The following is an 18,161-nucleotide window of genomic DNA, read 5'->3' on the forward strand; positions in this document are numbered from 1 at the left end:
AGGTCGCTTACAAATATGCGATCAATTTTATGATTGTTGTCGCTGCGATCAACAGTTCTGAACCCCCTGAACAGTCTTGTGCACTCGTGCAGTCATTAAGAAAAACAATTACAAAATCTTATAAATAAAAAATGAATTAATTTAGTTTTCTCGCCTTAGGCACCCAGTAGGCAGGATACCTACCTGCGTATAAATAAGTATTCTGCAACTTACGAGATAATATAATTTATAAAGTAAACCCAGTAGGTAGGTAGTTATCCTGCCTAATACTAATACTAATACTATAATTATATTATCTCTTTAGTTACAGAATACTTACTTACTGCTACGACTATCCAATCGCTCGTCTGTAAACTGCTTTATATCGTAAACTTCCCGATGATTTCCTGTAAGGGCCACTCCATCTCTAAGTTATCTACAAGCAAAGCACTCATTACTCATTTATTTAATTACATTATCAACATAAAATGCATGGAAATCAATCGTTCATGCTTATATGCAGTTTTCACTCCTAAGTATTTATTATGTAAGTCGCCCCTGGAGGTCTTTATTTTGTTCCATGAAATAATTTCATTGTCATAAGGAACACCTTATTTTTCAGATGAAAAAGTTATTGCACGGTAGTGTGTCATAGAAAAGAACGACTTTGTATGAAGATGCACGTAGGTATTCGTTAAACTTTTAGCGAGTTATTTAAGCAAACGTCAAATCATTTTTTTAAAATCTTCATTATCTTAATGTTACAGATTACGTTCACAAAGAGCTTTGTGATGTCACCAAATCAATCATCACCTCAACAACTGTTACTCATGTAAGTGAAGTGTTGATGACGATTTTATATGTAGTTAGGTATCTCATTATACTTATTTTTTTATGGCTGTAAACAATGCCATGCTTATTAAAATTTATTGTTTAGCCAAATTGCGCTTCAAAATTAAGTTCATTTATTTACTTTCGCTGAATCTATGACAATGAGGTAGGCTGGGGAATCAATAGTAAATTAAACACCAGAAAAAACTTTGTGCCGTAACTTTATTTTTCATAAAAACAAAATAAACACGTTATTGCAGGCATCACAACGAATCGAGTCGATCGCAAATCTTACATTATCCTACGTTAGTACGCGTATGTAAACAACACACTATTACTAAAATTTCTTAAATCTTCTTTGAAAAACAAGTAGCTACAATGTTAGCGAAAAACAGAAGTTTATGTCTTAATTTTTTTCTAACTTTGCAATTAAAAAAGAGGGGTTTTGCACCACATAAGTATAACCAAAACATAACCAGCTTAATTATCGTTATTGTTAGGTATATGGTGTCCCCCATCCTTACATAATTTTAGACGGATTCAGTTTTTCGCGAACACAGTTGAAAGATTCGAAACGCAGATCTAGTTACAATGGAATATAGTATATGTAATAAATAATATAAAAAATACACAGGGAATGTATAATGTGCAATAAATATAGTGTATAAAAACAGTTTTTGTTAAATAGATGATTTAAAAATATACATCTCTAGAGAAAACTAGCTACGTAGAGTTGGTCAAGAGATATATTAAGATTTATGTAAAATCCGACAGTTTTAGGTACCTACTCGAGTAAGTATTATCACGGTTTGCAGGGTAGTCAGAAAGTTTAATTTTAAAGATTCTAATCCCAAAATATCTACTAAAATGTTATTTCTATTTATTATCTGGACAAGATTTTTATTTATTTATGAATTAACTCTACTGATTCTTTTAATTCAAGTATTTATCCATTTTAATTATATCATTTAAAAGAGCACGGTAAAAGTTTGATACTTTTCATTATTTCAAATCGGTCATTTTTTTTCTTGGTTTCCATTTTTTCCATCATGATAAACTTTTTAAAAACTGTGGCCAAGATATAAAATAACAGAGAATAGAAATAAAAGCGTTTAAACGTAAGTAAATAAGGAATGTTAGTCCAAACGAATGTATAAATCTGGTCGATTAGTTAAAAAAATACTTTTTAAGTACAAAATTATGACAATAATAAAATATTACAATAATGGCCTTTTGCCAACTGGCGGCTTCAGAAAATTAAAGGTGTTCTAGTGATGGGATGCTATCGATATTTGAGTATCGATAACCCTCAAACAAGATAAACAAAGAATCGCCAATATAGCAAAAGGTTTAACATTTTCTAAACATTTGGTATAAAAATCGGTATCTGATATATTTCATTTTTATATAAAAAAATCACCACGTCCTTATGGCACGGTGTGTTCTAAAAAAAGTAAAACAATGCAGAATAACGTTTTTCTAGCAATTTTATCAAAACATTGAATATATTTAAATGAAATCTTGATACATAAAACTTCATTTTATTCATGATTACCTGTATCAATTTCATTAATAAAGGTCTGTAATAATTCTAAATATTTCTTGGTAAACTACGTTCAATAAAATTTTACACATCACAAAAATTATCTAAATGTTGAAATATTTTAAACTTAACATTACATATACGAATAACTTATTTTCACACAGTTTTAGATTTTTAACTTAGATATAGATTTTTCAAATGGCCTAAAGTAAGAAATTCGAACGATTTTTAAATTTAACGATATTTAGAACATTTCCCATCGTAGTGGTGAATTGTTATCTCTTTCTTGCAAATAACATGAACGAGCTTTTATAATGCGAAAGTTTTTCCCTAGTTTTTATTGTATTTGCGTCGTCATCGTGTCATTTATGTAGAAACAACCTTTGTCTTAAAGTCGGATTATATATAATTATATATTACAATATATTTGATGGAGACTCAATACTGATACTTGCTTTAATTCGTTTAGATTTTGGCATTTTATTGAGCATTACATTGTTATATTATCCATCTATTTTAAGCAGTTTATATGATTTAAGGTTCATTTTGCAAAGTTTGTCAACATGCCATCGGGATCAGTATTAAACCTCATTTTCTAGACAAAATCTAGAGATTCGAAGACCTAATTCTAAAATAACGTAACAACTATCACCTTCATCCTAACATTACACAAACATGACCCACACATCGACTCGTAACTAAACACATTATATTCAGATCTTTCACAAGATTATTTCGTATTTATATGAAGTTTTTGAAGCAAAGGGCTACACAAAATTTTGCGTAAGTTGTCGCTATTGATTTCACATACAAAACACAAGAGGTCAAAAAGATTTATATGACCCATTAATTTAAAATGATTTCCGATCGATTTTATTTTAAATCGATATTCCCTATTGCTTGAAATACTTCATAAAACTCTATACAAATAAAATTTGATATCTAACTACAGTTATAGGTAACTTGTTTGAGCTGTATTGCACATCCAAACCTCTAACAAGGGGGGAGATACCTTAAAAACATATAATATAAAAACAGAATAGAGAAATATTAGAGATCCTTCTCGATACGAAAATTACCCTGATAGTAATTTTGCTTGAGAATAGAGATAACAATTTATTATGATTTTGTCAATAGATCATGTTTCACAAAATTTATCGAACTGCAACGGTGATATTTATTATAAGAATTATAAGTAAAAATGATTTTTGGAAGCAAGTAAGTTTAGTGAAGGTAAATGAGTAAAAAAACGAAAAGATCAAATAGTATATGAAATTGATTTCGTTTAATTATCTCCCCCAATAAAAACTATTCTAACTACTAGAACAAAACTACATTTGTTCAGATTTCATTATAAAACTTTGTATATATAAGACAGGAAAAAATCCGATTTAGATATTGAGAAAGTCAGGCGTAGCCTGGGTATAAAGTCATGGTCGACCCTAAGGTCTTACTGCATTTAAAATGTCGGTAAATTCGACAGCCATTTTGTCTCTGGCAAAAGATCTTTTAACTTACTGCTATAATCAGTATTTTACATACATATTCGTTTATATACTTTTCTCTTTTCTGACCATGACTTCACACAGTATGTTCAGAGTGTGACATATCGACGTCGATTCGATTTCAAGGTCAAATATTAAAGACTTTAAATATCTACATAACAGTTTATTATTTGCCCACAGCTGCACTGATACTTGCTTTTTAATATATGTATTTGTTATTCGAAACAATTATTTTTCTTTTATTTTTAATGTTATTTAGGTTGAATTTCAAAAAGGATATTTGTATTTTTTATGACTTAAAATCGTACATTGATTTGCAGATGACAATCTCGGAACCAATTGGTCGACTTGGACGATTTAATAAATAAAATAAAAGGAGTTTTAGAAAACTCGACACTGAAATCAGTGCAACAGGGCATTAAATCGTCTATCCTACTCTACCTAGTCAAATATCATAACAAGATATGTTTTAACTATTAGCCTAGTCACATAATCACCTCGGCACTAGCCTGTACCTTTATGAAAACCTTACATATTAAATTTGAAGTATCGAATCGAAATAACGCGATTGTTGAGCGGTTGAGATATCAATAATAATTGTAATTTTTACTTATTGATATTAATAGATAGCTGAGAGGTTTATTTCAAGGAATATATTCCATGTTTTCCGGGTGAAATTATGTTGACAAATTAATTTTGTCTTGAATACCACTCGACAGAGCTCTTCAATAACGGGAAATATTTCAAAAGGAACTTGAGCATGAAAATTAATTACTACAAATTCTTTTAAGAGCTAAAAATACTCAACTGCTCAAAACAATATGCTTATCTATTCAAATCATTTACATGTACATTATTCGATAAAATCGACGTCAACGTGTGTCGCGGGAAATCCAAGCGTATATAATATTATATATACTGTAATATATAACTTTATTTATATATGTATTTGTTTATATTGTGCGGTATTGAGGTACCTTGATCGAGGTGTACATATCTTAGGTATTACACACCGGTTTTGGTAAATCATAAATTAATATAAATATATTAACTATTTAATTCGTAATCATGTATTTATGTATGTTTGAATATTTTCTACCTGGGTTATTAATAAACAGAATTACAATATATATTTTATAACAAGTCTAAAGTTGATATTACACTAGCATTTAGACTGAAGAAGTTTTCAAAATCCGATTCCTTCAATCAATAAGCTAGAAATCTATACTTTTTAGTATTTTAGTAGACCAAAAATTAACAAGTGAAAATCCAATTCAAATACTTTAATCCAATTGTAAGTAGCCCTATTATCGACATATAAAACATCGATAAAACTACATCACTGTTACCATCAAAATCAAGTTACCAACGAAAAAAAATCTACTAAGAATACAGCCGGTTTATCTACTGAAAAATTAACCTAATCACGTTGCAACCGGCTTTGGTGACATACATACATAAACACAGATGTCCGGGTGTTTGTAAAGGCATGGCGTTCACGGCGGCAAGTTCATTTGCAAGTTCTGCAAGTACGCCGAGGTTGAATTTAATAAGCCGATCCGTTGTTTTTGCTTCCTTTGCTCTGTCATCTGTGGAACAAATATAGCCTTTGATAATCTTCTTTAAGTATGTTTTTTTATAAATATATGAAGGTGGTTATAAGTTCGTAAGAACACTGTCTAATATTTTGTAGTGGTGACAGTAGGCCGTGACAGTAAGCCGGGTAGACCGATTTATAAGATGAAGCGACGCTTAATCTTGCTCTAGTTGTCGTTTCGGGTAGTCAGAGAACAGAAAGTCTTCCAAGTAGTCTTAAAAAGGGTTATCGGGTTGCCCCGGTTACTGGCTTGAAGGCTTCATATAAGGCAGTCACTCAGTGTAAAATTCTGGTAGTAAACTGCATCCGGGTAGACTGGAAGCCGAGCCCAACATAGTTGGGAGAACACTAGGCAGATAATAATAATAATGTCGGGACACCTTTCCACACACGTTCGGTTAGCCCCATGATAAGTTATTAATTAACTTGTGTTGTGGGTGCTAACACAACTGATAAACTAAATATAACTACATATTTATAAATACAACCAAGACCACGTTCGAACCCGCATTGAACATCCTTGGCAGTCGTTACGATTAGTCAGAAGTCAGTAAGTCTGACACCAGTCTAAAGCCCCTTTACTGTGTTGCCAGGGTAACTGGATTGAGGAGGTCAGATAGGAAAGTCGCTCCTTGTAAAACACTGGTACTCAGTTGCAACCAGTTGAAAACTGGAAGCAACCCCAACTTAGTGGTTAAAAGGCAGATGCTCCATACCTGGTCCCTTAGGTCCGTGAGGAGTTCGGTGAGGGTCCGCACGGCTCGCTGGGCGCGGTCCAGCTGCGCCTGCAGGGCTCGCAGCTCCAGCTCCCCCCCCTCGCCCTCGCCGCCGCCCACCAGCGACAGCGTGCGGAGCCGCGGGAACCAGTCCAGGTTGTTGGACTAAGGGGAAAAGGCGTTCAGCATAAAGAAAATACTAACACTTCGTATGTTTCAATGAGTTGCCAGTTGTATTTTAAGACGGCTAAAAGGTAAAACTGAACTGGGAAAAAAAAATAGGAAATGGTATTGTAACACATACAATTTTCAAATAATATTAAATAGGAATTTAGTTCCAACTCTTGATTTTTTATACAAGCAGCCACTATAGGATGCTCCTGAGAATACATATACATTAAGGCAATGTATAAGGACTATATACATTGACATACGAGTACGACTGACGCATTTACGTAAAAAAAAAACATCTAAAAAAATGAGAGTCCCAAAACTATCGATATTCCGTACCTTAATCATGGAGTGCACATAGCTCTCGGGGCCGGTGAACTCGGTGGGATCCTTGACCCTCACCAGCACCATGAAGTAGAGGTAGTGCCACATGTTGTGCTCGCTCTTGATGTGCTCCTCGAACGAGACTGTCTTGTTGTCAAAGGCTGACCTGTTCAATCCTGTGGAAATTCAAGATAAATTAGTCACAATATATGACTTGGAGTGCGTTTCGCGTTTGCTGTTGGAAATCGTTAATTTTATACAGTCTTGCGAGTTAAGGAAATGCGTATTTATTTACTTAAATCAGGCATCTAAGGCCCATAGAAAAATCTATGCATAAATATTATAACATTAAATCATACACTAAAACATATAAATTGAGTCATTTTTTTAGTTCGAATATCTGAAAAACGAAACTGATAATCGCATCGCGGACTTTCTGAAGTTACATCTGATGCGGATTCTAAAATACCATTTATATTTCATCTCACAGCAGTTTAGATTAAATTACACATAATTTTAAATAACATAATTTAGCATTAATTTTTTTTATGACTTTGAGACTTACTATATTTCGTCTAATCAAATAAGCTGTAGGTTTAATCACCTAACTAGCTCTATTGTCAGAGTTTTCTCAAATACGCCTGACAGACTCTCACATGGAACGACTTTACTCACCACAAATAAAACAGGTGTTTTTCAATATGTGCTCCTTCTGCTGCTTCTCACTCCTGAGGTCTGCGAAGGTGTCGATGATCACACCGAAGATCAGGTTCAGGACTATGATGATCACCACGAAGAAGAATAGCAGATCGTACACCACTCGGGCCACGAATAGCGGCTCCTGAGGTGGGGGAAAACGTGTCAAAAACTAAGTGTTGTCTTTCAAAAACTATATTTTTCATTAAATTGTTTATTTACATTTGAATTGAAAGAAATTTCAGAATTAAACAAAGACATCAAAAAATTTTTGAGCTATATTTATCGCGTCTACTATCTTATGTTAACTTAGGTGGAATACCAAAAACCAATTTTGGATTTCGCGCTTGTTAACAAAGCATTCACCTGGGCCGGGAAAGGGATGTGAGCGACCAAAAGAGATAAAAAACTGAGTGACCTCGTACACCTAAAAACATATATGTCTTCCGAGCCTTTTCCCAACTACGTTTGGGTCGGCTTTCGGTCTAACCGGATGCAGCTGAGTACTAGTGTTTTACAAGGAGCGACTGTCCTATGTGACCTCCTCAGCCATAATTACCTGGGCAACTCAATAAACCTAAAAACATATATCATTACAATAAACCTCATGAGGCTCTCGTTGGGCGGCTGGATCAAGGGACTGATTCAGAAGGCAGTACTCCTTGATACGGCGCGTATTGTGAGGAGGTTTCTGTCTCTGGGACCCTAACCACCGTACCTTGGACCCTGTGCCCGATATCGGTGGCAACCTATTTTTTATATTTAAAAATGTAATTTATATGTTGAAAAATAAATAACTGATAAAGAAATAACCCATACTCACAAAACTAGCGGGAGCTCTCAATATATCTCCGATACCGCCGCCATTCCTCAGGCCCTGGTTGAGCGTGGTGACTATACACATGATGAGCGAGTCACAGCTGCGCTCGCGCAACTCGCCGCCGACGGACACGAAGCGGGAGCTGCGGCGGCACTGGTCGGCTTCCTTCAGGTACTTGGACGCACCGTCGTCGGCGCAGCCGTCGGGCTCATATCGAGGGTCGTCGTCATCTAGGAGGGCGACGGGGGTCATTTATTTTTAGATATTCTTTTTGTTTATTTATTTATTTGTTCATCAACAACGTAAAAACTATTTGAGTAAAAAAAATATCAAAAAAACCCGACGAATTGAGAATCTCCTCTTCTTTGGGAAGTCGATTATAAAGAAAATTATATATGAACTCTGCTTACTTAATGCGTAAACTAAGTAAATAAAATTTTAACTAAGGTTTTTTTTCATGGTTGTTATTTGGGTAATTTTCCAGGATTTTATAGTTTAAAGTAATTGTGTTTTTAAGTGCCTCTTTATCGTACTGTCGAAAGCATTATCAATTTTAATTGTATGCTGGTTAATTTCAGTTAGAGAATCTTGAAAAAAAAATTGTCGCTGAATTATTATCGAAGTCGTTACCAATAGGCAAATATGAAAATTACAGTTGTCTGCAAATTGTGTAATATTTCCCAGTGGTTTTGCTCTCCCCACTTTTAATCGATCAATCCAGCTACATAAAACCCACTCACCGTCTAGCCGGTCGACGCTGACGAGGAAGTGGTCTCGGAAGAACATGTAGCCTACGATGGAGAACATGTAGACCAGCACAAGCGCCAGCACGGCCGTCAGTAGGATGGACCGGCCGTTGCGAGTTACTGATCGCATTACGTTCAAGAGAGTCTCTTCGCGGTACACTATGTCTAGGAGCTGGAAATAATAGGGATATTATACAATGTGTCCCGGGGATAAGTGACCGCCCGAAATTTTTTGAATATTTGTACAAAATTAAGGATAATTTCCTTTATATTTGGGACTTACCGCCTTTGGTTTTTTTTTAATGATTTTTAGTAAATACTGTGACGTGCTGCAGTTTTTTTAAGATATTTCCTAAGTTTTACATCTTTTAAATTCTTTTTCTTTATTGACTAGCCGACATCATAGTTTATCAATTAAAATTATCAAACATAACAAAAATGTAATAAAACATTTATTAGAAAAAAAAGAAAATAAAAATTCAAAGAAAATAACGCCTTTTTTTCAGTTTTTTCAAAATAAGTCCAATAAATGCCCCCTTAATATCACTTTCTTTTAATTTATTAATAAACTACATGATATTTCCTACAATAGCTCACAACAATGTTTGCTGCTATTTCAAACAAATGCAAAAATACAGTCAGTTGAAATTTGAAAAAAAAGAGCAAAGTCTGTTATTAACAGGCCTGACAATAAAATTTTTTTAATGATTTTTTTCAAAAATATAAAAGAAATTATCCTTAATTTTGTACAAATATTCAAAAAATTTCGGGCGGTCACTTATCCCCGGGACACATTGTATAAGATTATGTATATTACTATAATATTATGGATGGTACAGGGCAGTAGCAATTGTAAAGTAACTAAAGTTCTCATGTTTTAGGTACCTACACAGTTTTGTTTTAGTAGACTGAAGCTTAAGAAAGTTAAAGTTTCTGGGTTTTTCTTGGTCATCAAGAATCTGGACTATAACTTCAACATTTGTATTGGCGGTTATTGCCATACTGTCATACCTCTTAACGGTATAAAGCATACTTTCAGGTACATACAGTTGACCTCAAATACTTTTATACCAGCTAGATATTTTACTTGTGACTGCGCAACACTCAAAGATTTTGACCAAGACCAATTTCAGAGGCGCAGAACTACCTGACCAGTTTTCTTTCAACTCACCAGAACAGAAAAGAAGAATGGATGCCAACATATCCCGCAGAAGCAGAAGACGAGGTAGACGCTGTGGTACAGCAGTTCAGGGTCTGTGAGCACCTTCCCCGGGGACTTGGACAGCGTGCCCTGGTTGCCCATGATGCTCACCAGGTGGATGCCTTTCACCACTATCTAAGGGTATAGCTAGACATGTCATGGTGTGCCCAGATGCTGTAGGCAGGTAAAATAGCCTGCTCCTTTTGAAAAAATAGGTTATCACATAACTGCGATTGTGTCATTGGTTTGATTTCTATAATTTGTGAATATAGCTTAGGGATATGTTTTTAATTATATAAATTAACTTCTGTCTGGAATCGTTAACCCGCTTATTACTTCAGTAAAAGTCGTAACAACTCCAAGCCAGAGGCCGTCGAGCAAGAAAAATGCCACTAATACTTCAAACAAATCCTATTCAAGTAATCTTTATGTAATGTTCAACAAAAAACATGTTTAAGAAAAGTAACTACATATAAAAAAACAGCTTCAACAATTTTTATTATAGTAGAATTTCCAGTACCTCCAAACAATCTTATTGTCTTTTGATCAATCATCATGACTTTTGGTATTAATATGTTGTGTTAAACTTACAGTGAGCATAGCCAGCGCCCAGAGCGTGGGCTCCGGCCCCGCCGAGTACATAAACCGCACTGCGGCCGACGCCAGCAGCGCCCGGGCTCCGCCCCCGCGGGGCAGCCACGTGACCAGGGCTCCGGCCACCCCCGACACGCACCACACCACCAGCGACAGGTGTTCCCCTAGCTCTGCGTGTGTGAAAACAGTACCATACATATAGAAGCGACACCTTAACCGGTTGCAGAAGGAGGTATGCTGCGGCTCAATACATGCGGTTATTGTGAAGGAAAGTCAGGTTTCCTTAATGGGTATTAGTGAGCCAGGTTTTTTGAAAATCGATATGTTGTCTTCTTAATGGAGATTTCCAGTATCATACATAAGGCTTCCTTGGATGGTCCTAAGTTTGATCTACTTACTTGCGTCTAGATGAGGCTTTGAAAATACATATTTATTAATATTTAGTGAAAAGATTTCCTCATGGTCAGTAGTTTTTATCAAGTGAGGTTTATATAAAAACTACTATATTATATTATTACTATACTATATTTTGTATTTGTAATCGAAAATAATAGCCACTCATTTCTGAAAACCAGACATAAGCCAATTTCTCCCAAATAGATTCGATGTCATGTCAAGGATCAAGATTGGTATGTCCCAGTAAGCAGTAGATCATGCATTAACAATAGTTTAGAGACTTACTTGGATTCTCGTCTTGGAAGGGATAGAAGAAGGCGACGATGATGTTGATCAGAACAGCGAAGTTGAATAGTATGTTGCTCCACAGAGACATGTAGGACGAAACCCAGAATAGGAGACGCTGTCCTAAAGTCAAAGAAATAAGGTTCACTTTACATTGTAATTTATACACTTCAAAATTAATATAAGGAATGCAATTTTATTACTTGTTTCTGTTATAGAAAAGCTCTAATGATGGCGTGAACGAACGCGGCAAGGTACTCCATGATTACTCTTTTTTAAAAATAGTATGTGTTACAATTTGTATGTATTGATACATACGATAATAACATGCGAAGATCATATAGAATCACAGACAAAAAATATGAGAAGATCATTTTGCGACCATGTACAGTAACTTCAGGTCAGTGGTATCAGTTTTATAGGAAAATCGTACTTATAACTATTGAGTTAAGGTGCATGACAGTTACCACTGATGTGCGGTCTATCGTACCAGGCATATAATGGACTAGCTTCTGCCAGCGGTTTCACCCGCATCCCGTGGGAACTACTTCCCGTACCGGGATAAAAAGTAGCCTACAGCCTTCCTCGATAAATGGGCTATCTAACACTGAAAGAAATTTTCAAATCGGACCAGTAGTTTTTGAGATTAGCGCGTTCAAACAAACATACAAACTCTTCAGCTTTATAATATTAGTATAGATTCGAAATTCTTCTCTACAGACCAGCCCTCTTCGAACTCACCCCTAAGCTTCTTTTGCCACTTCATCTCGTGGAACAGGTTGTCTAGCCTGGAGAAGAAGTCAGCGACCTTGCTGCCCTGGTCGTCTCGCTCGGCGCTCTGCAGTACGCGATGCTTACTATCCGCTGGCAGATATTCGCAGATCTCCGGGATCGGGAACACGATTTGTTCCATGCTCCTGTCCCTTCGAACTATCTGTAGACGATATTATATTCATATCATTTATTTGGGCTTATTATATTAGGCTTATAGAGTTTTTTGTAGACCCTGAATAGAATATTTTTATTTGTATATGACGGAGGAATTTCCTCATGGTCTCTGAAATGAAACGTCACTTGTTTACAGCAAACACCGTATATTAAGCTTACCAGAGGTCCGCACTGTGCGACGGCTCGAGCAAGACTGCCCGAGTGCGCACAGTGCGGGCGTATTTATAGGCGTCGTGCCACGTGATTACAATTTTTAGGTTATTTGTAATTTTAACATAGAAAAGTAATTACATCATGTGTTAACGCTTATTTTACATCTAAATGACCATAACTAAACAACTTATTGAACAAAAAGGTTATACAAAGGTTTTAACATCAATTTTTAAACATTTCAAATTGTAACAATCAAATAACTGTCTTAATTGCGCCGATATATATATTTCGGATGGCACGTTAAACTGTACGTCCCGGCTGTCATTGAACATCCTTGGCAGTCATTACGGGTAGTCAGAAGCCAGTAAGTCTGACGCTAGTCTATCCAAGGGGTATCGGGTTGCCCGGGTAACTGGGTTGAGGAGGTCAGATAGGCAGTAGCTTCTTGTAAAGCACTGGTACTCAGCTGAATCCGGTTAGACTGGAATCCTACCCCAACATAGTTGGGAAAAAGGCTCGGAGGATGATGATTTTGGTATTGATATTTGGTTGTGAAGAGAGTGACCACGCCTCGGCAAACGTAGTGTAGGACATCCTCAGGCACGGTGGAGTGATGACTTGCGCAAGACGGCTGGCAAGAGCTGGATGCGAGAAGCTGAAAATAGATCTCAGTGGCGTGCACTTGGAGAGGCCTATGTCCAGCAGTGGACTGCGATAGGCTGATGATGATGAAGAGAGTGGTACCTCTATCTGCGCGGTGTGAGTACGGTAGTAGCGCAGCGCGTCGGCGTTGGCGCCGTGCGGCGAGGCCCGCACCAGCGCCGCCAGCTCCTTGTTGTGAGCCGCCAGCTGGTGGCACAGGATGTAGATGTTGTGCCCCACCTGTGTCACACATAACCAGCTGTATAACATGTTCAGTACACGAAAATATCTGGAAGCTTATAAGGTATCTGTAATCTAATCCATGATCGGAGCATGAACGTAGTTTGCAATACTTCCGCAATCTACGTGAATCGAAACAAAACATAATCTATTTCTTTTTTTACTGCATGGAACGACAGTGCGAAATGCGAGGAGTGACATCAACACTGCGTGTATCCTAGAGTACTCTCGAGTGATCCGCTGGCCAGCACTCAGAAAACAGATGTCCGCTACACAATTATACCCTTCCCATGAAATTATATCCTTCTGTAAACAATTTTTTTTTAAGTTTTATTTCTTTAAATTGCTTATTTATATTATGGTGCATCCTTGAATTCTCTTTGGGAAATACGTATTATATCCCATGAAGACAAAGGCGAATCTAAGGTAGTGGGCATGCCCTCACCTTTAATTTATTTGTGACGTCACACTCCTTTTACGGTCTACCGAGAATTTAAGATCTACACAACATTACTTCGTCATGGACTTTCCTTATGTATTACCCCTGTGTACCCTTTTATATACTCCTCTTTGTACTTCTTTATGTTCTCCCCTTTACACTCCCTTGTGTAATACCCCTATATACTTCCAGACCACTATACCAACAAGGCAATTGACAGTAATGTAATTGAGACTGACCTCCTTGGGCGAGACGCCCTGCACGATGGCATCGTCCTCCGAGTCGGAGTCCGCGTCCATCGCGTGTTCCTGGTGGAACGCGGAGCAGGCAACATCTACCTGCATCATACGAAAATAACACCGTTAATGTACAAGTTTTAGGACGAGATGCACTACTTAACTCAAACCCCGAAACTGCCAGAAAACTGGCGATTTGAAAACTGCATAACCAGTCGTAAAATCGTCGATTCGACCAATGAACTTCAATTTGACGTTTGGGTTTTGAATACACGGAAATGGTGCAACCACAGACCATTACTTAACATGTAATTTATTTATAATCTTCTTAACCAAAAAACCTCTAATGCAGATTAAAAATATTTGTATAAGGACATTCTAAGGAAGAATCTTTACTGATTTTAAGCTTATCAGTTACCAGGCCGATTTGAAAAATTATTTCTATGTTAGATAGCCCATTTATCAAGGAAGGCTAAAGGGCACTTTTTATCCTGGTATTCTAAATAGTTCCCACAGGACACCGATAAACCTCAAGCAGTAACCAATACTGTATTTCCTAACCAGAAACATTAACCCACCAGCTGTTTCGGATTCATGTTATAGAGTATCCGTTCGGCATTGTTCTCGGAGTCATTCCGAGACTCCATGATGGCCAGCAGGAGTTTGGAGGCGTTGTTCTTCAGCTCCAGAACTAGGTCCATGCGTGTCTTGCCGAGAGGATTAATATCGTTTAATATTAAAGCCGTTATTATGTCTAAGCCGTTGCTTTCGTGAGTCGCTATGCAGTTCTGGTTTTCGTGGCAGGGGCCTGTGAAAAAACGAAACAAGAAAAGTCTGTTTAAAGTGGTCAGTTTTTATCGATTCTGGTTCATGGAATTTCTAACCGAAACAAAAAATCAAGTCTTTTGACTTCTCTGACCTTGCCAGGGCTGCGGGATTGTTCAAAAGAGTTACCGCGGCCCTGGTATAGGAAGGGCTTAAGAGGGAACATGATGGGTTTTAGTCAGTAAGAGTCTGACATTCTCTCACGCTGCACCCACAGCCGGGGTCATTTGATGATTACACATAAAAAGGTACAATTTGGGTTATTTTCATTTAGCGTAAAGTTTGATATAAGACATTCTAGCTACTTTTTATCCAATGCGGGAAACAACTGTACAGAAATAATTACAATTCTTTACCTTGACAATACTCAGTGAGCGTCTCCAAGGTCTGGTTGATGAGCGCCACGTTACCCTCATTGATGTACAGGCCCAGTAGACCGAGGCCACCCGTGGTAGACCCACAGATGCAGTCCAGGAACATCAGGGTTTCAGACACCAGGTTGTAGTTAGATTTATTGTTCTGGTTGCGGAGTAGGTTCTGTGGAGAAAGAAGTGGTTTAAGAATTTGGGAAAAGTGTGGGAGGTATTTTAGATAAAATGCGAGGTTTATCTATAAAGGGAAAGAAAGTTCGTTAACCTGTACTAGTATTATAAACTGGCAAAACTGGACTTTTTTGTTCAGTGTTAGGTATCCCATTCCTAGAGTATAGATATGAAACTGCTAGCGGAAGCTAGTTGTTGCAATGTACGAGGAAAATAATCGAGTTTTTTATCAAACAAGATAGCTCGGATTTAGAACAACTTCAAATTCTTCTGAAACTAGATTGATTATGGTAGCGACGTTCTTTGTCTTATCATCCTTTTAATCGCTGAAAATGACTTCTTAAGTTGTGGACGGTGAGGAAAAAGTAAGTAATAATGATTATTTTTGCTGTTACCTGCAGGTCAGGGTTGTGGTTCTCACAGAGTAGCTGCAAGAACCTCAATATGGGCCTCATGATGGCAACCTTGGACGGTAACACGTCTGAGTTGCCAGCCTCTTTCTTTTCTGCCATTATTTCTTCCAGAGCTGTGGTACCTAACACACAACAATAGTTTATATAAAGTGCTTTAATATGTCAAATGTTTTGGGTTTCATTCTAAAAGCGAGAATCCAATGCACACTATTGTTTCTTCTGGTCTACCGGGTCTAGGTCTGGTAAAAGACTACGTGCAATCGAAAATGTTTAATTTGCGTTTCTGAAATGTCAGGAAATTGCATCTTTTCTTTTTATGCCCGCAGTGGATTCGCGTTTTTGTTTTATATAATTATTGCTATTTTCTTACATGCCTTATGATATGATACCTTCAGATAATGTAGCAGTCAGCAAATATTACTTCACTTAGAAACTGATGGTACAGTGACTTACCATGCGACATGGTGTGTATATCAGAGTATGCGTGCACAGCAGAGCCGCACGCGCTGGTCACCTCCTCATCCATCTCCTCGCCTACCACCAGAACGCCGGGGCTGGTCTTCGTTCCTACGGGATTATTTTTATTAAAACCTTTTTCCCATTGATTAACTAGGATCAAACTTTTGCGATGCATGTCACGCACTCAATATTTCTAAGTTACATAGATAAATCATTCATGTTGATGCGATACGATGAGTAAGCTTAGATCTAATCAGAAGATACACGCCTTTTCTTTTTGAAGGCCACTGATACTCTTTTGAACATTTCCCCGCCACCAAAAGGTGCTAGCCCTAACGGGTCGTATCTGAGACTGTTCGGAAAAGTTATCGTAACCCTGGGACACTAAGGGCTATAAAAGGAACATAGTTAATTTTATTGAGTAACAATCTCACACTTCCTTCTGTTTATATTGTCAACAGCAAAAGGGGTAATTTAACTATTTCTAATGGGAACCTATAATTTTCCTGATCTCTTTATACCATTTCCCTCTCCGTGATGATAAAGAGACCCTTCAAGGCTTACCGTCAGCGACTACTGGCTTCTGCTTCTCGGAGTAAGAAGTGCGCTGCTTATCCCCACTGGCTGCAGAAGTACTGCTGGCAGCGAGGGACCTGATCTCTTGCTGTGCTTCACGCATTTTGTCGTAGAATACCTGAACAACCAAATTATTGTACTGCAACGTTTTGACATTATTTTGGGAGATTAATAACATGAAATACAGTGTAAGGTTTTTCCACCAACTGCTTTATATGGCAGAAGTAATAAGTAAAATTATTATATGACAAATACCTATATTTGCCAGAAAAGCTAAGATTTTTTTTTTGTGTGTGCAATAAAACTTACAAGCTTTTTGTTGGCGTGAATTGACACAAGATATATATTCCAAAGTAAATTCGGTATAGACAGTTACATACCTTCAAAAATGCTTGAGATATTTCACCATTTTGTAGTTTGGTAAATATGCTTTGTTGAATTATTGGGTTTCCGCCTTCGAGGAGTGCAATACCTGAACAAAAGTTAAAATTGTTTATTACTGAATACATATTTGCTCTGTCTAATTAACATAGTCAAAGCGATTGAGATAAAGTCTGGTCAAATTCCGATAAGTGCTTTTCACTGAAAGTAGCCCTAAAGTCAATGTAAAAATCTGCCTCAGAGGCCTTGATGTGGATTTGAGAAAACTCTCAAAGAAGGCCTTATCAGGTGATAAAAACAATTCATTCAATAAAAAGATGAAAGAGGCAGCCTCACAAAACTAGTTTCAATCTTGACTAAAAATAACTACCAAAATTATTTCATTATCACATATGTAATGTATTTCTATGTACGATTGTACGTATGTAACTTACCAAGCTGTATAGCTTCCAGGAAGATGGCCTGTCGATTAGTACTCTTGATAACCAAGTCTACCACCAGGTCCGAAGCTCCTTCCTTATCCAGATGAGCCTGAACTTGAGCCAGGGTCTGACCAGTCCGCAGCAACACTTTAGCTACATAACCATTATTGAATGTTAGTTGGGAGAATTTCTGACGGTGGTCTGATAGCAAACAGTGTTAGAAAGCTTTTTGGGATGCTAAATGAAAATAATAATTTTGGGTGGGGGTAACTTGGGTAGCAAATATTACAGGTTTTGGTAGAAATATTGATACATTTAACGGAGAGCTGCACAATTTAATTATAACGATAACCGAACTATTTTCATTAATAGGTGGAATGTCACGGTTGGGTATTGCTTGTTATAGATAAATAGTGCAACTCACGCTAAGAACCGTCTCCATATAGTCTTAGACATTCTGGGAAAACAATGTCAAGGGATT

The 18,161-nt window shown here is 37.0% G+C and overlaps 2 protein-coding genes across 9 annotated transcripts in view; one reads left to right on the forward strand and one right to left on the reverse strand.

The window, feature by feature from the left end:
* Positions 1-18,161, forward strand: part of LOC110375042 (filamin-A) — a 307,158-nt gene that overhangs the window by 95,813 nt on the left and 193,184 nt on the right. The gene's annotated exons all lie outside the window — the stretch shown is intronic.
* The window catches only part of LOC110375060 (inositol 1,4,5-trisphosphate receptor), a 98,656-nt gene continuing 81,508 nt past the window's right edge, over positions 1,014-18,161 (reverse strand). For 6 of the 8 annotated variants that reach the window (XM_064041791.1, XM_064041792.1, XM_064041790.1 and 3 more), the window contains 19 exons: positions 17,693-17,833; positions 17,258-17,349; positions 16,866-16,995; positions 16,296-16,409; positions 15,825-15,964; positions 15,244-15,424; positions 14,641-14,870; positions 14,066-14,164; positions 13,250-13,387; positions 12,146-12,338; positions 11,405-11,527; positions 10,721-10,908; positions 10,100-10,264; positions 8,923-9,100; positions 8,186-8,412; positions 7,342-7,507; positions 6,682-6,842; positions 6,172-6,336; positions 1,014-5,447 (listed from right to left, as the gene is read on the reverse strand). In XM_064041791.1, the coding sequence (XP_063897861.1) occupies positions 5,355-5,447; positions 6,172-6,336; positions 6,682-6,842; positions 7,342-7,507; positions 8,186-8,412; positions 8,923-9,100; positions 10,100-10,264; positions 10,721-10,908; positions 11,405-11,527; positions 12,146-12,338; positions 13,250-13,387; positions 14,066-14,164; positions 14,641-14,870; positions 15,244-15,424; positions 15,825-15,964; positions 16,296-16,409; positions 16,866-16,995; positions 17,258-17,349; positions 17,693-17,833 (2,924 nt within the window). In that variant the 3' untranslated portion in view covers positions 1,014-5,354. The remainder of the gene's footprint in view (positions 5,448-6,171; positions 6,337-6,681; positions 6,843-7,341; positions 7,508-8,185; positions 8,413-8,922; positions 9,101-10,099; positions 10,265-10,720; positions 10,909-11,404; positions 11,528-12,145; positions 12,339-13,249; positions 13,388-14,065; positions 14,165-14,640; positions 14,871-15,243; positions 15,425-15,824; positions 15,965-16,295; positions 16,410-16,865; positions 16,996-17,257; positions 17,350-17,692; positions 17,834-18,161) is intronic. The other 2 variants (XM_064041793.1, XM_064041798.1) reach the window with 1 other exon arrangement.

This window comes from Helicoverpa armigera, chromosome 26, assembly GCF_030705265.1.
Source record: "Helicoverpa armigera isolate CAAS_96S chromosome 26, ASM3070526v1, whole genome shotgun sequence".
Taxonomy (NCBI): domain Eukaryota; kingdom Metazoa; phylum Arthropoda; class Insecta; order Lepidoptera; family Noctuidae; genus Helicoverpa; species Helicoverpa armigera.